Below are 23,618 nucleotides of genomic sequence, written 5' to 3'. Positions count from 1 at the left end.
TTACAGCAACTGTCAAAAATTATATATTAATTTTTAGGCTAGAGCCAAGTAGAAGAATAAACCAAAAACCTGGATTCAAGTCTCATCCTGCCCTTCCTGCTGTGAAACCGGGGGTAGGTTAATCAACCTCTCTGAGCCCAGCTGCCCCATCTCCACGCTGTACAGCAACAGCTGCTCTGCCCAGTGGTTGTGAGCAGAGGACCTAGCAAGCCCCAGTTTTCCCAGAGGCAGAGATGCTCTCTGGAGATGCAGGCACCTGCTCTGCTTTCTCTCCTGAAGGAGGATGCTGAGAGCCCAAAGTCTAGGATCATTCCCTCAGCTGGGACCCCAGAAATGACTGGTGAGCATTCCTTCAGAATGGTGGTGTCATAGAGAACAGACTGGTGGTTGCCAGTGGGGAGGGGGTGGCTGGGGTCAGCAGATGCAAACTATTACATGTGGGATGGATAAACAACAAGGTCCTGCTGCACAGCACCGAGAACTATGTTCAGGATCCTGTGATAAACCATAATGGAAAAGAATATAAAAAAGGAATACATAGGGCTTCCCTGGTGGTGCAGTGGTTGAGAGTCCGCCTGCCGATGCAGGGGACGTGGGTTCGTGCCCCGGTCCGGGAAGATCCCACATGCCGCAGAGCGGCTGGGCCCGTGAGCCATGGCCGCTGAGCCTGCGCGTCCGGAGCCTGTGCTCCGCAACGGGAGAGGCCACAGCAGTGAGAGGCCCGCGTACCGCAAAAAAAAAAAAAAAAAAGGATAGTGGTGTGAGCCTGAGTGGAAAAGGACTGGCAAGAACTTGAATTCTCTCAGCTCTGGCAGGACACTGCCGGCCCTACCTGCCGTAGGGAACCAGGGGCACGGGCACAGGACGGCAGGCAGCACCACGTACCAGGGAAGACCAATCAGGGCCGGACGCAGGGGGCGGGGCAAGGGCCCAGGCCTCTTCCCACCAAGCCCTGCCGCCGAGGCGGTACTGCGGCGCCTAACACTGGACAGAGACACATTAAACAGATGCCATTCCAGGTCACCCCACCCGCCTTCATCACCAATCTTGTCTAAACACACCCTGTAATTCACCTCCCTGACTTACCCACTCAGGAAGGGACTCTTTCTCTGCTTCCCATACCCTTATATTGAAAGATGGGACTGTGCTATCAGAACCACCTCCCAGAGCTGTCAGAATCTAAATTTGAAAAGGCTGGTGGCCCAGACCAGAGCACATACCAGTGACTTTATATATGCTACCAAGGCTACCCTCCACCGAAGCAGAGACTTTTCCATACCGGCTATACAAATACGCAATTAGTAACTGCTCTTGGGCATTAATTCCTCAGTGCTGGAACCCGAGGAGCAGCCGAATGTAGCAGAACTCTGATTCTCCTGCTTTCTACACCGGACACGGCAGGCGCCCAAGCAAGGAAAGCGAAGCCGGGGAGAAAAAGGATGGAGGGTGCTCTCTGGCTAAAAAGAAATCCGTAAAAAACTGGGACCATCCGAGGTGAGCACAACCTAACTAGAAATTACCCGGCCCTCACTGTCAAATGCAGCTGACAATTCCATCTCTTCTGCTCCTGCTCGATTTAAATCAGACCCACAGCCCTTTAAACTGAATACGTACCAAGCAGCGGACAGGCAATTTTTCACAGTTCTCAGTATTGCTCTGTTCTCATAGCTTTCTTAAAAAAAATTGTTTTGAACAGTAATATATTCACAGCGTTCAAAATCGAAACACTGTAAGAGTATACATTTCCCTGTATAATAGGGCATCGGTGACATCACAAGAAAAAATTGTAAGTATGTGAGGTGACTGATGTTAACTAAACTTATTGCGGTGATCGTTTTGCAATATATACATGTATCCAATCATTATGTCATACACCTCAGACTAATACAGTGTTACAGTAAAACGGTCCCCTACATCCGAACCAGTTCTGTTCCCAGAGCACGTTCGTTCATTAAGTCCAATTTATTAGTTAAGTCCAACAAAGTTACCCTAGGTACCCAACTAACACAATTGGCTGTATAGTACTGTACTGTAATAGGTTTATAATACTTTTCACACAAATAATACATAAAAAACAAACAAAAAAACATTTTTAATCTTACAGTACAGTACCTTGAAAAGTACAGTAGTACCAGCTACATCACTGCTGCTTTTACACTTGCCTCCAGACATCCTGGGCTTGGAATAAAGATACTGTACTACTGTACCCTATACAGTCCTGTGCGGTCAAGTACACAGAAGCACACCCACGTGTAGAGGATGCACGCACGTGACCATGTACGCCACAGCGCACAGGGTAAGATGTGAGCTCTGTTTCAGCCACAGTGACTCCCTCTGCTGAGACAGATGCAAAGTACTAGGGGAAAAATAAAAGGCTAGCAACTTCTCCCACTGTTGCTGACAGTGTAATTGGTCCCACTGTTATGAGTCTTCTGCTTGGCGGAAAGAGCAGTAAGGTGAAGTGTCGTTTCAGACTCCCATATGCAGGAACCCTCTTGCTTAGGGCTTGGATCTTAAAATGATATTAGCATTTCTCTACCTCGCAGTGGGGTTAGAAACGGAGTGCAGCACAATTCAGTGCTCTCTCATCCTAAATCTGGGTGTGGGGTCCGAGGCACTGGGGTAAGGGGCGACATGGACAGCAGAGGGGACAGCCTGAGGGGAACCTGGTCCAGGGGAGAGCCACAGCCAAGCGCCCTCTGTCCTCAACCTTCCTCCCCGACCCACTGGCACAGGACGGCTCCACAGACAAACCTGGCAGACAGAAGGTTCACCCTCCACCTGCCTCCCGCATCTGATCCCAGAGACGTGGGCGGGTCCACCATGCACGGCAAGAGCAATCCTAGACCCCTAACTAGATCCAGCTCCAGCACCTGAGGCCAAGTGACCTCGAGCAACTGCCTTAACCTCTCACTGCCCCAGCTTCGTTCAAAACAAGAATAATATTCATCTCGCAGAGTTTTGGTGACAATTCAGTAAGGAAAAGTGTGTAAAGAATCTAAATACTCAATGGGTGATTTTTGAAATGAATGTCACTGAAAATCAGACCACTATCTAAACTCTCTCAGGTTTTTATAAAAATATGAAGAAAAAGAAACATTTCTCAAGTGCATGCTAAGGTCATCGACGTCTGCTGTTTATTTACTCTGATGCCATGCTAAATACCCACGTGGCTCCTTCAGCTAACCTTTACACTCACGCCAGGCTGCCATAAACACTGCACAATGAGCACCACTGTTCCCATCTCACAGATGGAGGAACTGTGACGGACACAGCTTACATATCTAATCCAAGTTTACACAGAAAATGCCAAGATCAGAATTCAAAACCAGGTGTCAGACTGCAAAGCCCAATGCTGCCCTCCACTGGAGCAGACCATGAAAACTGCACTAACTGGGCTTCCAAGCGAAGCGCCCTCCAAGGCCAAGAAGGCACCATCGGCCTCCTTGTTCTCCTAACACACAACGACAGGTAGGAGAAAAAGGAGAAAACCAAAAAGCCATGGTCTATGTTCAGAGGTAAGAGAAATACCTCCACTGGCCAGAACCAGCACAGAAAAGCAAACAGGGAGAGGGGATAAACCACAGTGTTGCTGGGCTTGGGGTCCACAATCAGGAAGAGATGCCAGGAGCTTGCCTCCCGCAGGATAACGTGCTGCTAGCTTGGCATCTGAGCGAGGCTAAAAGCTTGCAGTCAGAAGCTGGGACGGAATGGGCTCCATGCTGGTGAAAGAAGGGTGACAAAAATCGTCACCAAATACAGCCTGGGGCTGTAGCTCTGAAGAGCTGTTAGCTTGGAGAGCCAAGCCCTGGGCGCTGGACCTGTCATGTCCCTAAATCAGAGCTGGTGAGTACATCTGACAGGTCCCTACAAAACCTCGTTCTGGATTTAAAGTCGGAAGAGCTCAGTGTAAACCCCCACACAGGGGAGAAATAAGCAAAGCGGGGAGGGCAGGAGGGAGGAAAGCAGAGAAAGGGAGAAAAACAAAAAAAATCTTCCCCTGAACATGACCTGCAGAGCATAATTCCAACTACGTGATTGCTAAGTAAGACAGCCAACACAACCAACAACCAAAGCTGGAGTCACCCCAGAGGAGATTAACTTTATAAAACAGCCTGAGAGTCTAAAATAAGTGTATTTCAGTTACCCCGAGAGATCCATGAAAGCACAATTCACTGATTGTTCTAAAAACAAAAATCATAAGGCAATCCTTTTGTAAACCAGACCTAAACAATGCATCTTTAGGATTTTATCTATCTCCAGATCGAATTCTTCTTTGAAAAGAAAAACACCAGCCCCCAGTTTCAAAAAACTAAAAAAAAAATAAAATAATTTTTTTAAAGACAGAATATATGAAACAATGCCACACTAGACCTTGGATATCAGGTAACCAAGGACACTGATCCCTGAAAGATGAGCCCTAACACTGCCCCGGGAGAGGAAAACACAGGAGGAGCCCAGAGGTCTTCCCAGGTTGAGGAAACAGTCTGTCCTGAGAGTTCACAGGTCAGGGTGAAAGAAGAGGGCTGTAGAGAGAGAGGTCTGAAGATCTGCAGAAGATGGAATACAAATGAAAATGTCAGTGCAGGTGTGTTGAAGAAACTCCCCGAGGCCAGGAAACAGACCACACAAAAGGATTAGCAGGAATAACGCTGGGAGCTCACAAAGACCAGAAAGGGGTCAGTTCCCAAACAGCCCCACGGAAGACCTCATAGTTCATGGGTTCTCAGTTACAGTACTAAGAAGGGTCTTAAATTGGTTGTGGGAAAAAGCTAATCCCGGACTAAAACCCTACACTGGCCCTGCCTAACAAGGCTTAAAACGAAATGAGAAGGATCAAAGTGTTTCTGAGTAATCCCAGAATGAAGCTCAGAGAGAGTATTAGGAATACAGAAATATACAACGCGTTACGAGGTACAGCTAACAATATCGGGCATCCTATAGAAAGTGATCAGGCATGCAAAGAAGAAGAAGAAAAAAACATAAAGTAGAGGAAAAGAAATAGCAATTCACCAAGAAATGACACAGATGACAGAACTAGTTGAAAAAGGCACTGAAATATGCATGATAATGATATTTAGTACACTCCCAAAGCTGCAGGGAAGACTGGACATGTTAGGTAGAGATAAAGAAGATCATGAAAAGACACTAACTGAAACTAGAAAATGGGGTGAAAAGAACACTGGATGGAATTCACAGCAGATTAGACATTGGAGGAAAAAAGAAGGATTGATGAATTTAAAGATACAGCAATGAAAACTATCTAAAATGAAACCCAGAAGGAAAAAAGAATACTGAGAGAAAAGTGAACAGAGCACCGGTGAACTGTGGAAAAATTTCAAGTGGCCAAATATACATGTAATTGGAGTCCCCAAGGGGAGCGAGTAACAGAGAAAATATCTGAAGAAATAATTTACTGAAATTTCTCAAATGTGATGAAGTATATATATGTATCAAGAATTTGGGCTTTCTATGAACCTAAGCAGAGAAGGAACTCTCCCTCGTCCACAGACCTTAATGTCTCCCGGTTGCCTGTGTATCAACCTCCTACAGGTAGAAAGAGTATGAAACAGGCACAGTCCTGGCACATTCGTTGTCTTGATTAAAGTATCTTGAACAATTTAAGTACTTTTTTCACTGTACCTCGAGGCCCAATCATTTCATTTCATTTAACATAAAACCCCACACAATTTCAACTTCTTACTTCTCTAGGGTATGGAACCTGTTTCTTAGCCCTACCCAGTCACCAGAGAATCAGCAACTTTCTTAGGCTCCTTAAAAGCATTCCAGCGAATTCAATTGTGGCTATCTCACGCTTTCTCGCAGTTTCCTTGTACCAAGTCGTTAGGCCAGAAAGGTTAACGCTAGTAAGTATTTTCTCCACTCAGCAGACTCCTAAGGAAAGGTGGGTCTTAAGTCTCTCTCCACCTGAGTCCTAAAGTGATGATGTCCTCTTTCCACTGAGTATCTGTACTCAGCACAAGGCAAGGCTCTCTGTAGCCCCATTTCAGAGCATGTGATCCAAGGTTCCGACAGGTGGGCCTTGCCAGCCAGTTTTCATCTGAAAGTGCAGCCGGCCTGGACGACACCCGAGCCCCAAGGAGCAGAGACAGCTCCACATGGCCTGAGGCAGCCGCTGCTCTGCGACTTCACCTCCAGATGTAAGACGACCCTCTGCAAATCAGACAGCACCAGACAGCCCAAAAGGGCACACTTCAAAATTATTAAAGTGACATGCTTCAACACTCTGTAAATTTGACTCAGTCAGGAACAAAGTAGGACTAACAGCCATAAACCGAGTTATCATTCTCAATCACTTTCACTTCATTTATATTAACAGGGATTCGTGGACAGAGAAAAATATGAAAAGGTACGGAAGACACAGTATCCTCACTGCCGACTGACCTCACTCCTGACCAGGACAGCATTCATAATACAGAGCCCTGCAATGCAAGGGCCGCATACAGACCCTTTGGAGGTTGGGTTGACAACCAAGTTATTTGGGGAGAATCGGCACCTATGGAAGGAAGAGGGTGGCAGCTGCAGCGGGGGGAGTCAACCAACTGCAATCAGGCCCAGCAAAGCCTTAACCTCGCCAGAGGGACGGGGCGGGGTGTGGGGGGAGCGGGGATGAGGGAGCTGGAGCCAGGTGGGCAGGGGCTGGGGGCTGGGGGCAAACTGTGGGGCCTTTATATTCCTCCCACAAGCAGTCTTTGGCTGTGGGCAGCTCTGGGAAGGGCACTGTCCTTGGGCAAGGGGGCTTGCCCGCAGCTGCGGCGGCCCCGGAGGGAGCTGATGGCTGAGGCCACCTGCACTTCCACCGGCAGGGTCCTGAGACAGGAGCTGCGAGTGCATCTCAGTGACAACCGTTAGCCTGTTTTGCTCTTAAATGGAAGAGACACGACTTGCCACAGCAACATATCTAGCCGGCAGCAGAGGAACACAGTCCACTTCTCTTTCAGACGCGTTCACCCAAACTGTGCTATGAGGCCGGCGCCTCCTAAAGGGAAACTCCAGGGCTCAGCAAGGGATCGTGCCAGAGACGGCCGTAAACCGTGAAGGGCAGCAAGTGAAACCACAATGTGAGGACTCCTAAACCCCACCTTAGCTGCTCTGAAAGAAGTGATCTGCTAAACACGGTACAAGACAGAGGGGAAACCATTTAGAAGTGTTTAAAATGTCAGTGTATTCCACAAGCATATAAACTGTCTAAAGGGCATTTTCTTTCTTTCCAATTCTAAACCGATAACCTCTCTCATAACAGCCTTAGGATGCTGGTGCAATTGAAATGTTCGCAGAAAATAATCAACTGCTTTGGAGAGGGAGAAAACGCCCTGACACCCAAGCAGCTGTAACAACAAGAGACTGCCGCAAGGAAACAGTGCTCTCATTTTTAATTTTGCTTTTCAAGAACAAAGGAATACAACACTCACAGTTTAAAAGAGGAGAGAGCTCAGACCATAAAAACAAGTATAAAAAGAGCTGCTGAATAGTTCTGAGGCCTGCGGAGGCAGTTCCTATCATTAGCTAATTAAAGAAGGACTGAATGTGAAGTTTCTAAGTGATCTTGGTATCTGAAATAGAGTATAGCCCGACCAGCTACGGGGGTCAGAGGGCGGGAGAGTCGGAAGGCAACACCCGGGGGAGGCCCCCTCTTTTTAACATCACGGCTTCCGTAAGCCTCACAGTCTAGGAATATTATTGAAATGATCTGTATCTCTCCTTTCAAAAGAGCTAAGGTCTAACATGGGCTCGGAAGTCAAAACGACAGGGGGCTCAAACCAGGCCTCAAATACTCCCGAGCTGCAATGTGGTCACGTGGTACTTCGTTGCTCTGGGTCTGGGTTCCCTCCTCTAATAAAAAAAAAATGGAGATTATAATAACACCTACATCACAGATGCAGGTCAGAACAAAAAAATCCCTGTAAAAGTGCTTAATGCAGCATTTGACACTATTAATTACTCTCTCGCTGTCATCGTCACTACTATGGCTATTACTATGCTAAAGGACATCCAGATTGCTGGGACGCAGACAGGTTTACCGAGACATTTTTCAGCATCTAGCACCCCGACCCCAGATAAAACATTTAAATGACCCTCCGAAATGCCTGAAGTAAGAGCACGGCACTCCCCTTCGGAGTGAGGGAGAACAGCCAGGTCCGAGGGCACTGTGAACACCTACCCATTGTGAGCGCTGTGAGAGCACACAGCACGCTTCCCGTGACACCACCCCCTCATCCGTCAAGTTCCTAACGTGGGCCTGGCTGGGGCACCTCCCCTCCCCGCCCTGCATCTCCCGAGAAGCATCCCAGCAGGCGATACAAACACGCAATCACCCCTTCAGCAGCGGCTGAGGTATAGCAATACTCCGACATTAATCAGCCTGTTCGCTCCCTCCCCGTGGATGACACAGATCTCGATCCGCTGTCATTCTGATGCAAGGCTGTGATCATTTTTCTCTCTCTGGCTAATTGCATTTTCACACCCTCCTCTGCTCCTCAAACGGAATGAACCGGGAAATCCATAAGTTCTACCTCACTAAGGACCTAAACCATTAAGCCACAACTGAGAGCAAGAAGTCTAGACACAGTAGGCTTAATGATTTCAGGAAGATGGTAACTGTTGAATATTTAAGCCCCCAAAGACAAAGGCATTTAGTACCTACCATCTCCAAAAAGATGTGTCATAAGCCTGGTAAGTGTTTGCTTAAGGTCAAACTCTACAAGCTTCGTGGCCTCCAGGGTATGTGTCTCCTGTTTATGGGCAGAGCGAGAACTCTGTTCGAAAAGCTGCAGGTTTTCTCCATCCTTTACGCCAGCAAATAACTGTGAACCAAGAGGAATAATATAAATAAATAAAAAGAGCATCGTGACCAGAGTCTGTATCAAAAGACATAATGTGGAAACAAAACCCAGGAAGTCTTAAGAGTCAATGAACATACTGATGTTAACATTCATTTGGTATCAACTTTGAACAAAGCACTAGGCTACATGTAATGGAGAGTCTTTAGGAAATTAAAAGACACCATTCTGATCTTTGCTCATCTCTCCATTTTCCTTTTGCACTAACTTCTTTGCAGTCATTTCCTCACAAGACACATTATTCTCCATGCTAGTGCAAATACCAGTGAATCGGGTTTTCACTGTCCTTAAAGTGTGACCTGAGACTAGGTAAGAAAGCACAGTCTAGGAACAAAGTCCTATGAAGCCCTCCTAAACTGGAAGTGTGCTGGACTTTGCTACCCTGTAATTCCAAAGGTCAGGACAAGGCCTGAAATGTGTTTCTGCCATTTGCTATCCAGTAAACTCCAAAAAGTGATATGGGAGCTAAGCTTCAGGTAATGGTTTGAAAGATGAGAATAATAAATTAAGAGACTTCATGATAATTAAATAAAAGAATGCATGAAGGGCATGGAGTACCTGGCACATTGCAATAGCTAATACACTGTCCTCTCTGTCATCACAATCACCATTACTAATCACAGCTGTCATCAGTCTGAAGCTGCTTAAGCACAAAAATAAAGTGTTCCATCTTTAACAACAAAGCAGGTCTTTACCTGCTGGGTGAGTGACTCAACGTGGAGAACTGACCAAATCAATCTATCATTCTTTCCACCCAAAGTCCCATGAAATCAAAAATTATTTTAATCAAAGAATGAAACAATTGCTGTTTCAAAGTAATAACGGGCTGGATAATTAGAACCAAATCTCCTGATAAAGCTACTAAAAACTACAAAAATTCTTAAAAGCATCAAAGAAGTAACACAATAGAGAGGATTTACTACACAAAACTCTGTGAGGAAGCACAAAGCCAGAAAAAAGCCCGACACAAAGCCAGAGAGAAATACTGAGACTCTCTGCCTTTCCCAACTTCAACTGAACGCTGAACATTGCTTGTGACAGCTTATCAATAAAAGGGAGGCCAGATTGGAAGCCCACAGTGTCTGACCAAGTTGGGATGCTAGATAAGTGCTCTGAAGGATGTATCCTCATGGTAAGAATGAATACAAAAGTGACTACTTCTTATAAAGACTTCCAGCCAGGTGTCACCTTACCTGGGTAACAGAGAGAACTTCAGGCTGTGGAAATGGACTAAGGCAACCCCAGAATGCTGGTTCCTCTAAGTGCTCAGCAGAATCAAACACAAATCTTTCCACAAAAGATTCTACTTCCCAAGGTCTCAAATCATTCCTATGAGAGCTAAAGACAATGCAGCTGCCAGAGTCTACGTCTTTCAATATTTCCTCTAAAAATAACTTGGAACAACAACAACAGAACATCAAACTACTAAACACCGTGCCCTCAGAAGGAAACAGAACAGTGACCCAACTTCAAATAATTGTATGTAAAGAAGAAGGAAGGAAGAAAGGAAGGAAGCAAAGCTAACTGCCATAGAGAAAGAGTGCTATTGTACTCCCAGCCTGCTTTTTTCGTTTGGGGTAATTAAGGACAAGCTGAGAAAAACTGAGGGTAAGAGAGAAGAAGGGAACCAGTGAGGAACTAGGTTGATCTAAAATCACCACCAGAAGAAATAAGTGTGAACATCCTAAGAGTATCCTAGCAGATCTGATGAGGGACTACAGAAAAGGGACTTAAATGTATGCCCAGTTTGAAGCTACAGTTTTCAAAAGGCATGGTTGCAATGGAAGAGAAAGGGGCAAAAGAAAGTAAGATATTTTTTGGCCATTGGGTAGGGAGGAGTAAAAGAAGCAAAAGAGAAAATTTAGGGTTGTACAAAATAAAACAAACTTAAAAAATTAGAGGATTTACAAAACTATTCCCCATCTTCCACTAAACAAACAAAAAGATTCCATTAAAGACTCTGCACTTTGCTACACTAACAGAAGAGGGCACCAGAGAACTACAAAATCTAAACAACCAACAGCCCACAAAAAGGAACAAAAAAAAAATTCAACAGAACTATAGAAAATTATCACAAAGAATTAAAAAATTCACTCAAAACAGCTCAAATGATGAAAATCTAATCTTCTTCCCCCAAAAAAGAAAATCAAGAAGCAGAAGAAAAGTGTAAGATGATACTTGCAAACTAAATTAAATCTGCTCAAACAAGCATTTGGGAATATTGCTTGGGCCAGAAATGTAAATGTTAAGAACAAAAATGAATGAAAAACAGAAAACTGTGAACTGAGGAAAGAAAGAGAAGGAAAAAAATCGTCTCAGAACTTAAGTTTAAGTTACAAGATATGCAAGGAATAATGGACTCAAAGATTTAGCAAGAAGAATTGAAGAAAAGCAGGAAAACAACTAAGAAAAGGACAATGAGATAAAGAAAGAAGAATCAGAGAGAAAATGGTGGAAATGGAAGACAGGCAAAGAAGAAATAACATTTATATAACTGGAGTCAGTGAAAGAGGAAAAAAAAAACAGCGGAGGAGAAATAATGGGCACCATGTAAAATGGATACCTGAAGAACCGAATATAAGACATATCCTAGTAGAACTATTAGACTTCAAAGATGAAAAGAAAAAATACTCAAGACCTCCAAGCAAAAAGATCAAACAACTTAGAAAGGCAAACCCACTGGACTAGCATCAGACTCTTCAAAAACAACATACAAAAAAGGCAACAATGACCTCACATTTTCAAACTCAGAAAAAAAAAAAAATGGACCAAGAATTTTATACCCAGCAACGCTGGCCTTTCAGTACCAAGTCTATAGAAAAAGCTTTAAACATACAAGAGCACAGGGAATTTCACATGAATGAGCCCTTTTGAAGGATCCACCAAAGCATGGGCTTTACTCAAGCAACAGATAACTGGGAAAATTTCAAACCCCCCCCCAAAAAAAACTGATGGATAACACATTAATACATGAAATTGCAGATCTGAGACTAAAACAAAGCCAGATATTAAGTTGGAAGATTAAAATATAATTCTTATATATCATGACAAAGTAGAAATAATATAACCAAAAAATGGAAAAAAGAGAGAGTGAAAGTGGAATAAACTCATTGGTTTAAGGGCCAAAAATTCAATAGAAAAATGAGAGAAATACATGAACAGACAATTCACCAAATATATATATATATATATGAAAATGACCCTTAAACCTATGAAAATGTATTCAAACAGAGAAATGCATATTAAAACAACACTGACATTATTTTTAAACTGTTGTACTGGTAGAAATTAAAAAGCACGACAACATTCTTTCGGTGAGGCTTGGGAAAAGATGTACTCTCATATACACTGTTGACGGAAGTGAAAATGGGTAGAACCCTTTTGGAGGTAAATTTGTCAATATCCAACAAAACTACATTTGCAATTCACCTCCTGACCTAGTTCTTCTACTTCTGGCTATTCACCCTGAATACACCTCCAGAATTAATATATACGTAATAAGGTTTTCACTGTAGCATTGTTTATAATTGCGAAGTACTGGAAACAAAGAAATGTCCAGACGAAAGAGAGATGTTAAATAAACTATGGTCTACCCATACAATGGAGTACTTAAGAGACCTAATAAAAAATGAGGATGACGTCTCCGAAGTGATATGTAATGATTCTAAGCTACATGAAAAAAGCAAAGTGCAAAGATCATATATTATATGCTACTTTTTCGAAACTTATTGTGGTACTTTTCATGTAAGAAAGAAGGGAAAATAATAAAATATACATGAACCTGCTCATTCGTATAAAACAAAAATAAACAAACTTCATAGAAATGATGAATCAGAAATGAAAGAGATTCACTGCCTACCAGAAAGTGGGTGGTAGCAGACTGCAGAATGAAAAGAATTGGGGAATAGGATGGAGTAAAAAGAGGAGGTGGTGGGAAGGGGGCAAAGAGAGGAGGGACACTCTTCTAAGTAGACTTTTTGTATAGTTCTGACTTGCGGAATCACATTAAAATTTTATGTACTCAAAAACTTTAAAAAATAATTAAAATCCACCCAGATGTGGTGAAAACTCAAAATGGAATGGGATCAGCAACAATAGAGCCAATTCTACTCTAAACAATGAGATAGCCGCATGGAAGAGAGTGGAGAAGAAAAGAATTAAGAAAGCAAATTTGAAAAACAGCATTTTAACTGGATATTCTGAGGTTAAAGACAAAATAATCACAGCAAGTACTGTACACTGGATAGTAAACTTTGTTCTGCAGAGGTATGTGTTCACTTTTCTGAAACTACCTTATGTTCATTCAAGAACTGATCAAGTAAGTAAATATATTGTGGGTAAAGGGAACCAGGTTTCTCACAGTCACTGTCAAAGAAAATGGGGAGGGGCTAGAATAAGCCACGTGGTAGTGACTTGGAATTGGAGGCACCCATATGAATTCATGTTTCTAAATACATATACAGATATAGAAACAGAAGTAGGTGTGCATATGTTGCCCACTCCTGTCCTTTGAGGGGGACCTAGAAGTGGTGACATCCCACTAGCAATAGCTGTACTCAGGTCTGGGCTTCTAAATACCATTTTTTATTTAAAAAAAAAAAAAAGCAGGGCTCCTTAGAGAAATGAATGACTTTCAGGGCTGGGCCAGAGAAAATATAAGATGAACGTGGGACATCATTTGGGGCCAAAAAATGATGAGAACATGTCAAAGGACACTGAAGACTCCTTGAAGAGGCTCCCAATGGCCAAATCTGGGTCAATTTGAGCAACAAAACAAATAATTTTAGTAATGGACCCTAACCCACAAAATAAAGAAATATCCACATGAAACCACGCTAATATAAATGATTACCTTCTCCCATATACATTTATTCAATTAAAGATCGTCGTTAAAGTAAAATTCTAAAAAATAATTTGAAAAGGAATGATGGATAAAGAAAACAACCATCTGACAAACACCAGAGTAGTGATCATTTCAGACAATAATTAGCAATGGATGATAAAGATACTGGGGCAAAATATGATGAGAAAGATGACATCATCTCAAAGTATCTTCCCCCAGGTAGTACAGCTTAGGACAATGCTAAGTAAAAGAAGTCAGTCATTTGAAGACTATTTTTTAAAAACGAATATCTACAGTATTAACAATACATAGGTATAACCAAAAAATACCCATAACGTATACTGAAGACTAAAGTTTGGAAAACTCTGAAAGAAGGAAAAGCAGTAATTCATAACACCCTCAACACAAAACAGCACAGGAGAATAAAACCATGTACACAAGTCAGCTCTTATTTCTAGAGGAAATGTAACATTGGAGCTAGAAGGGACTTGAAGAGAGCAGCCCAGCCAACCCCAAATAAGGAAATGAACTGCAGAGAGGCGAAGACCCAGAGAAGCTAAGATCACTTAGCCAATTAGTCCCCACGCTGGGAATAAATCACTCATCTCAGCCTCGGTTCCAGGGCCCTTAAAGTGGCTGCCTCTCACTTAGCTTTCTGTTTGAGAGACATCCGCTGGTGATAAAACTAGATTTCCATTAACTGCACACATTAGGCTGTGTCATTTGCTTCTCCACTAGGATTTCTTCTATTTCTCTGACATTTTCTTACGTGTCCTTGCAGAAACCTCAACGACCCAGAAGACGAATTCCACCCCCACTGGAACAGCTTGCAGAAGCCAGGGCAGGTAGTTCACAAATGAGAAAAGAACAGGTGCGGGAAATTAATTCTAATCAGGCTTAAGAATAAAAATAGATTGCAAAAGCCAATTCAATTTAAAATTCAGAAAGCCAAAAGGATTTTTCAAAATGGCCCAGATTTTAACCACACATTTAAAAGCAAATAAAAAGGCAAATGGTCAGAAGAATAACACATCCATGCAAAATCCTACGAGCGGGCAAGTATAAATGGGGCTTGGATGACAGCACAACTTCAAGCAGTTATTTAGGGCTGGCCTGTGGTTCCCAAAGTAGCCATTTTTCTATTCAGCCATTTAGAATTGTCCATTGATCACTCGTTTAATCCATATCGTCCACCTTGCATATTAATGCTAAACAACCCCTCCCCCTCCCTCGCCGCCTCTCTCCGAGTTTCCGTGCAGATGCAACAACGCTGTAACTGACTTCACCGCAGCTGCTGCCTGGACTACTATTGGCTAACAGTTGCTATTGCTGCCTTCCTGAGAGCTTCCCTTACTTACTCTAGGGCTTCACTTCATCCTCACCATCCTTATTCTCTCCCCATTTCTCAGGTAGGGAACTTGAGGCTTACAGAAGTTAAGTAACTGACCATTGCTGCACAGCAAGTGATGAAGCCTGAATTCAAACCAAACTCTGATTTGTGACCCCATCCTCCAGGCTCTGTGGTTATTTCCACGACAGCATATACATGATCATCTCTTCAGCTTTGGTGTGAAAAGGATCCATGGTCAGATGGATGCGATTAAGAACTGGACAGAAAACATGAGGAGAGAGGAGAAGCCTGGAAGCCTGGCCCCACACACTGACGCTGCTGCAGCACCCTCCACAAAACACTGACGGTTTATCCCAGGCAAGCCATATATTACTGCACAAGGGCCAAGAAATCCCTCAAAGCATGAAAATTAGGTCTGCCTTTCGAACGCCTTCATATGTGCCAGTGCGTCAGTGTGAACAGTAACTTGAGGGGGACTGCACTAGAACCAAACATTAGCTACGACAGTGTTGCACCAGCAACAGGAAGGGTCTGCGTGGTGGAGGCCACGTGGACCTCAAGGGCACTATCGGGTGTAGGGAGGCTGGTGACCCTTGGGTCCCTATCAGGACACCAGTGCTTGACGCAGGTTTTCTCAGCCCTGTCCTCCTTATCCAAGGAAGGAAGAGAACCAAAGGAAAACAGCAAGCGAAATGAGGAAAATAACCGCTTTGAGAGCTAGACAAAGAAATAATCCTAATGCAGGTGAGAAAGGGGAAGAAATGCTGCTCAAACCCAAAAGTGGTTCAGAAGAAAAACCCTCTGGAAGGAAAAGACATGGGTCTGTGATGCTGTTGTTCATTTTATAAAACTCTGAAGGATGACAGAGCACAGAATAATCAAAACAAAACCTGAATTCAAGGAGTCCCTATGTGGCTGCGGATGCACGAGAGCACACGTTCGTTGCATCTTAACTTGACCTTAATGCTTATGAAATAATCCCAGCTCTTCTGCCTGAGATGCTTGGGCTCAGGCAGCAGGTTGGGGGACCGGCCCAATGCCACAGAGAAAGAACCAGGCTCATTTTCTGAATAACCTCAACAAACTAAGGAAGTACGGGAACAGGAAGCTGGTAGCAGCATCAAGACAACATCTAGGAAGGTGAAAGAGAAACAGATACAATGCTTTCCAGTGACAAAGCACTTCTGCATTAGAACATTAGAACAAATACAATCAGGTCACTCCAACAGCATCTGAAATTTTAACCAGCTGGTCAGTCAATCAGCCCCTACTTTACCACCAGTCTAGTTAATTCTACGTTCATTAAGTCAATCTTCGCCCGAGGTAAGAGAGCAAACGTCTAAAGCCCTAGGAGACAGACCACAACAGCATCCTTACCTGCACAATGTCAAATGCAAGTGCAGGAAACACGAGTAGTGAAGGGATCACCCAAGATAATGTTCACGGAAAAGTGTCACAGGTGATTCAGCCAAACAAAAGAGTGTGAAGTACACAGGCTGAATGAGGTGACAGCAGTGGATTCAGGCATTTTAATAAAAAGGAAGAGGGGAGAAGGAGGAGGACCGGGGGAGGAGGAAGAGATGGAGAAGCAGGGCCATGAAAATCTCAACAGCCCCCAAAGGACATTCTGGCCTGCTCATGTGCTTTGTCTTGGAATGAAGCATTTCTGCAAGCTGCTGTTTAAAAACTGTTGGATTTGGCTGTATGACTCTATTTAGAAGGATCCGATTCAAAAGATTACCAGCTTAATTAGACGGGAAAAAAATAAAAAACAATAATCTCCGAGTAACAAGGAAAGAGAATCCTTTGGCAGTTGAGGAGAGCGTAAGGGGTTCTTCTGGCGGGATAATAACCGGGCCGGGAAGTGAAAACCTAAAGGTGCCGCGCAATCTGAGAGCCGTCTGCATGACGAACAGGGTTTCTTTTTGAAGGATTTTGAGACTTCCAGGTGCTGGAACGTGAGCGCCGGAGAATTAAGTTCTACCTGGAGGAATGGCTCAGACCAGCAACTCCCGGCTGACAACACAAAAAGGGGCTTGGAGAGAAGGGAGGGGCTCATTTACAAGGTTTTCAGGAGGATTTCACTGCAGATTACGTGACGCAAATGCTCTCCTCCTTCTTACTTACAAAATTCCCAGCAAACTCCAAGTTGTTCCTGAATGACTGTTACAACTGTACTTCAGCAGGAACTAGAAGGGGATCCTAGGTCTGTGTTCGGCTGAGTGGGACGTGAGGCCAGAGAGGGTGCTAGTGAACACACACATAATTTTAACCAGAAGAGACTTTTTTATTTCAAACTGTATAGATTGTCAATTACAGGCCAGCATAAAATCAGTGCTATCTAGAGGCACAGAGGATAAAGGGCTGTTATCACTGGCGATGATACACCACCTTTTCACCGAAAGAAAAGAGTCTTTTCATTATTTATCGTCCATGCAACTATTTTTAAAAAAAGATTTCTGTCTAACAAACTGCATTTACTAGGTAATAACACTTTTTAAATAATATAACTGACATCAGGGCCATATTGACTTGATAAAATTCCAGTTGATATTTATTTTCCTCTGCAGCATTTTTCTTTTCTGCATCCATTGTATGATTTCTGCAGGAGATAAGAAACAGGGTTTAGGACAAAACAATCCCCAAAACACAGGGAGGGAGGCCATTCAAATTATTGGTTCGACTCAAGTTTCTGAATCATGAGTAAACAAGAGTTCCTCCCACTGTCAAAGGTAACTGAAAAGGCCATAGCAAGAAGGTTTGGAAATAAAGAAATAAAATATAGGTAATTCTTCAAAAATTGATTCACCCACTGTGACAAATATACCAGACTCATGTAAGACTTCACCAACAGGGGGACTGGGTGTGGGGTACACGCGAACTCTGTACCTATGTTGCAATTTTTCTGTAATCCGAGAGCTCTTCTAAAATTAAAACTTTATTACAAAATTGAATGTAGGGGATGTACACTCCTCTGACTGAGGCCAGCATGCTAAACGACACGAAAGCCCAAAGAGCAGCCTTTCACACCATCACTGCAGAGGAAGACAACCAGCACGATTTCTAGCCCGCTCAGGAGCAGCAGGACGGCTCTGGGGAGCAGGCAGGACCGCCAGGGTCAGGACCGCTGTCATGGTGCCCTGAACAGAGCAGAGGCTTCGTGCATTTCTTCTTGATGACGTGGTTCATTCAGAACCGCCTCTACAGGCACGTGCTGAGTCCAGAAGCAAACCCTGGAGTGCTGTTCTCTCCAGTGAACTTCAGCAAGCACTCAGCCACACATCTCCCTCCTGCAGAGGTCCTACACCCACACTGCGTCACCAGAGGAAAGGCTTTGCCTTCTTCCTTCCTGAGAAGAGAGAGGTCATCAGATAAGACCCCCACTTCCAGCCTCCCATTCCCGCCCCTAAATGCACCTGCCATGCAGCCATGCTGCAGTCCTTCAGGCCCACCTCCAATTAAAAAACAAAAACAAAACGTGCACCCTCTCCCGTCCAGCTCTAGGCGCTACTGACGCCCCTGCAATGACACCCTGTCCACACACTTCTCACTGAGAAATCCTCCCACGTCTCCTGCACCTCTAACCTCTCTTCTGGCTCCTTCTCCTGAGTAAACATGGTCAGTTCTTCTCTTTACACAACAGTCCACAAAAGAAACGAAACTCCCTCTCATCCCATCTCTTGCTACGACGACCCTTCCCCTCACAGTTAAGCTGGTCACTCTTCCTTGGTCCTCTTAACAGCCTCCCTTTCCTTCCTCTGCGTCACTACACATTTCTATTCCGCGGGCCTCCTTTTCCGCTTGTACACGCCTTAGTCTGCCGACTGCCCTAGATGAACGGGGCTGAAAGCACCCACACGCGATGGAGCGTAAACCTGCATCTCCATCCCAGACGCGCACGCCCGCACCTGCCCACCAGACATGTCCGTGTGCAAAGCCTCCACCTAAACACGTCCCGAAGTCCACTAACTCTCCTGACCCCCACTCCAAAACACTTCTCCCCCCGTGACCCTTAACTCTGGGAGTGGTACCCAGAAGGCAGCCCAAGAGAAATTTCCAGTGGCTTTTCCCTTTCCCTCACTTCCCCACACACAGCCACCAAATCCAGTAAACCCCGCATCACCCCTCAAGTTCACCCTTTCCTTTCTGGCACCTGGGCCATTTCGTGGGCTTGCCCTGCATTGGTTCTTCGATGATTATACATAATCTAGTCTCCTCAAATCCAGTCTTGCCCTACGCTGCTCCATTCTACAGGCTGCTATGCAGATTTCTCTAAAATGCCAAACTGAGTACATCCCTCTTATGCTTAAAAATTACTTAAGACTCCTCACTCTTTTTAAACTAATGCTCAGACTCCAAAAATTTACGTCGAAGGCCCTTCAAGAACAGTTCATACCTCTCTCTCCAGCTTCCTCTCCCATCGCTCCTCCAAGCCCCAGCCACGCCACTAGACACGCTGCAGGGATTCATCACACTCTGAGTCTCCGTGCCTTCAAATCTGCTACTCCCATTACCTGGAACACGGCGCCCCCTTCCCTGCCGGGATAACTTCCAATTCCTCTTGAAGATTCTTTGGTAAGCCTTCCACGATTACCCCAGGGATAAAGATTTCCTTCCTCTGTGCCCTGGCCATATCTCTTTCCCAGTGCCGACTGCGTGGTTAGACCTTCCAGTTCATCTGTCTCTCTCCCTAGGCTGTCCACAAAGCAGTGGCACGTAGTCAGGATCTTACTTTATAACAATCCTGTTTACGATGAGGTTCCTAAGAAAACATGGCATCCAATCTATATCCAGTTCAGCTCAACCCAAACCTGTCACTGGGCAGATCATCTCTGAGCCCCAGAGACAAGCCATTCACCTGGAGAGTGGCAGATAAAGCCTGGAACCCTGATGAATACAGCCTCATCTGTCTGGCAGGCCCACTGCTTATTAATTCTTGGCTCGCAGACAGAGAAATAAGTAAGAATCACTTCTAAAAATAAGCACATCCACATCTTACCACAGGAACTCCCAAGCCTTCACGTACCCTGAATGCAGCAGGAGAAATTCAATTACGTTATTCAAATCCAACTAAAGCATTTCGGCAAATATTAAGTATTCAAATCACTTCGGAGGAAGGACTGGGATGTCTCAGTGAGAGGAACAGACAGACGTATTAAAGGGATAGCAGACTCTTCCAAGTGGATTTCAGCTGCTAATTTCAGTTTTTAATTTCTTTAAACAAGTAGGCCCTAAATGAAATCTTCTACGGCTCATTATTTGGGAAGACCTGTGTTTGAAAGGGCCGCCTTGAGTACAGCTCCATCCTGGGGTCTCTGTGGGAAGTCCGTTCCTGTTTTAGCTAACTGATACTGACTCCGTTTTGCCCTTGCCTGGATTTCTGGTGATACACCACAGGCCGGTTAATCAAGGTGCAGAGCGGAGCAGCGAGGAGGGGCCTGCCGAGGCCGTGCTCCACGGACAGCAGAGCGCATCTCTCCCGCTGCTCCCTCATCTCCCGGACGCCAGACTGGTCCCAGGGCGGTCATGGGAAGACGGGGAAGTCGACTTCCGTGACGAAAGATGCTACACAAACACCCTGGAGGTTGAAAAGCTACTTCTGCCAGGCAGCTGAACGCGCACTGGCTGCCGAGGGTGCTACAAAGACCGAAGCTCAAGTTCCAAGTGATTTCCGTCCAACCCTTCTCAGGAGCCCCACCCCAGACCTTCAGGCGCAAACTCAGACAGGTCCTCGCCGAACGGCACGGTCTTTCCAAATCTCCCCTCACTCAAGCCTCCATGAGCGAAAACTCAGGTTGAATATATCACAGAGGCTCTTCAGTTCCTCAAGGACGCGTGCTCCCGAGAAGCCAGTGTCAGGAAGAGCCTGGGGACAAGAAGTTACACGCCTCCACGGGGCCGTTTCCCTGGCACGCGGGAGGCTGCTCCCCGCAGAAATGTCATCAGCACCATCAGCGAGTGACCTCTGCCTCCTGGGTGTTCTGGACATCCAGCTGTTTGGCTGGCTTTTATTAACTCCGACCCATGATGAGGAGTATGTTTTTCAGCACTTTTCTTCTCTTACGGGTTCTCCCAGGGGTACCAGTGGGAGAAGGATGTAGGTTCGTACTCTGCCAAGCTCTGGTCTATACAGAGGACACATGAGAAACCTCAAAGTGGGGAACTTACACGAAGCCGCACGCGAACCACACGAGAGCTTAGAGGTCTGGATGTGTTGAGGCAAAAACCAACAGTGGTGACAACACCGCGTCCTGCGCGAACTGGTTCTCACGACAACCGCCATTTAACAGAGGAGGAAAGTTCACCCATTCTGCTGCCGACTTTAAAATCGTGGTCTCTCATCACCCTCTGCCTAGGCCATGACGACAGATGACACAGAGAAAGAGACTGCATTTTCCTCTTCAGATGGCTGAACAGCTCGTTTGTGACATCAGTGGGTGAAGCATAACGGGACCAAGTGAGGCTCTGTCGAAATTCTGTCACCTCCTCTCAAGGAAGATGACAGAAGACACACTACTAACCAGTCCACGGAAAAGACAGCAGTGGCTTAAAAAAAAAACAGATCAGACCTAAAACGTAGGACCCACGAGGTCACTGATTCATGCTGATGATACACAGGTAGACGTACACTTAACCAGGCATCTACTTTTAAGATAACTATGGCAGGGGCGGGGGGGTGGGGGTGGGGAGCGGTTCTGACACTTGCTGAACGTCTCCAGCTCATCAGCCACCAGCCAGGCTCTCCAGCCACACTCGGGAGTGGTCCTTGTGTCGACTAAGGAAACGGAGGCCCCAAGTGGCTGAAGACTCATCTCAGGCTGCGGACAGTGAGGTGCAGAGCCAGGACTGGACTCCCCGGAGCTGGTGTCATTTCCAGGGTGGCAGGCACTGCTCCCAGAAACATTTTCCGTAAATGATGCCAAGGCCCACAGCTGGCCTCCAAGAGCCAGGACCCAAAAGTTCACGTCCTTTACTCAGTCCCGATTGGCGAGAAGTGCACAGTTCCACACTTCCACACTGTCGTGTATAAATGAAGGCTGCTTACTAGGAACTGACCAAGTGGTTTACGCGGAGTGTCTAAAATGTGGCGTCTCTAGGACAAAGCTGAGGCGGTATCAGAATTGCCCAGGGACTGGGTGCCCACTGCAGAGTCTGCTGCCCAGGACTGTGACGGGCAATTCTGTGTCCACTTATCGGGGCCACGGGGTCCTCAGGTATTTGGTTGAACATTATTTCTGTATGTTTCCATGAGCGCGTTTCTAGATGAGATTAACATTTGAATCAGTTGACTGAGTACAGCAGAAGGCCCTTCCGATGTGAGTGGGCTTCACCCATCTGCTGAAGACCTGAATAGAAGAAAGGCTAAGAAAGAATTCTTTCCCTCTGCCTGACTGTCTTTGGGCTGGGACACCAGTCTTCTCCTGCCTTCACACTTGGATTCAGACTGAAACTCTACCGTTGGCTCTCCTTGATCTGGACTTCTCAGCCTCCATGAGCAAGTGAGTCACTTCCTTATAATAAACCTCTTAGTATAAATCATCTCATCTCTCTCTCTACACACACACACACACACACACACACACACACACACACACACACCCTATTGGTTCTGTTCCTCTGGAGAATCCTGATTAATACAAATGGACAACACCAAAAACCCCTAGAACACATTTGAAAAGTTGGAATCACCACAATTCACAAGAAGAAAATTATCACTAGATCTTCAGTGGTGTCGTGGGTTGGTTGTAGATTCTGAATGCTGGTAGAACCTTTCAACCAAAAATTATTATTAGTTGTATTGTTATAGATGAATTTATTGTGGGTTGTTTAATAAACACTACACCATATGTGATGGAATCAACACCTAACAGCTAGATGTTAAAATTATATTTAAGGGACTTCCCTGGTGGCACAGTGGTTAAGAATCTGCCTGCCAACGCAGAGAACACAGGTTTGAGCCCTGGTCCGGGAAGATCCCACATGCCGCAGAGCAACTAAGCCCAGGCACTACAACTACTGAGCCTGCGCTCTACAGCCCACAAGCCACAACTACTGAGCCCACATGCCACAACTACTGAGCCCATGTGCCACAACTACTAAAGCCCATGCACCTAGGGCCCATGCTCCACAACAAGGGAAGCCACCGCAACGAGAAGCCCACGCACCGCAATGAAGAGTAGTCCCTGCTTGCCGCAACTAGAGAAAGCCTGTGCGCAGCAACAAAGACCCAATGCAGCCCAAAATAAATAAATAAATCTGTATTTAAAAAAATTATATTTAAGACACTGTAGTTCAAATAAGAATCATTTACACCACTACTGCCAAAGCTGATGGACTGTATTCTACATGGACCCAATGCCAAATTCCCCACAAAATGACACAAGATTGCTACCACAGAGTTCTTTTTGCACTGAAAAGGTGAAAGAGTTGGGGCAACTCAACTGAGGGGTCTTTCCCTTCATCTAAGAGTCCATGTCCTAAACATATTGAGAGAGATATCACCCTGGAGATGGTAGCCCAAATTCCCTTTGAAAAACAGTCTCTCACTCAAGATCCTTTGGTG

At 45.1% G+C, this 23,618-nt stretch overlaps 1 protein-coding gene and 1 long non-coding RNA gene across 7 annotated transcripts in view; both read right to left on the bottom strand.

Annotated features, from left to right (window-relative positions):
- Window positions 1-23,618, bottom strand: part of FARS2 (phenylalanyl-tRNA synthetase 2, mitochondrial) — a 383,657-nt gene that overhangs the window by 272,142 nt on the left and 87,897 nt on the right. For all 6 annotated transcript variants that reach the window (XM_027128280.1, XM_027128279.1, XM_027128281.1 and 3 more), the window contains one exon: window positions 8,666-8,825. In XM_027128280.1, coding sequence (XP_026984081.1) covers window positions 8,666-8,825 — 160 coding nt within the window. The remainder of the gene's footprint in view (window positions 1-8,665; window positions 8,826-23,618) is intronic.
- LOC113631710 (uncharacterized) lies at window positions 17,319-23,013 on the bottom strand. Its single transcript, XR_003437525.1, has 2 exons — window positions 19,452-23,013; window positions 17,319-18,404 (listed from the first exon to the last, which is right to left on the bottom strand). It is a non-coding gene; the product is annotated as an uncharacterized LOC113631710 (long non-coding RNA).

The sequence above is a fragment of the Aethalodelphis obliquidens genome, unplaced genomic scaffold (assembly GCF_003676395.1).
Source record: "Aethalodelphis obliquidens isolate GAN/ISIS:26980383/991018 unplaced genomic scaffold, ASM367639v1 scaffold34, whole genome shotgun sequence".
Taxonomy (NCBI): domain Eukaryota; kingdom Metazoa; phylum Chordata; class Mammalia; order Artiodactyla; family Delphinidae; genus Aethalodelphis; species Aethalodelphis obliquidens.
The sequence above is the reverse complement of the archived record's forward strand: the minus strand, read 5'-3'. Positions and strand labels throughout refer to the sequence as shown.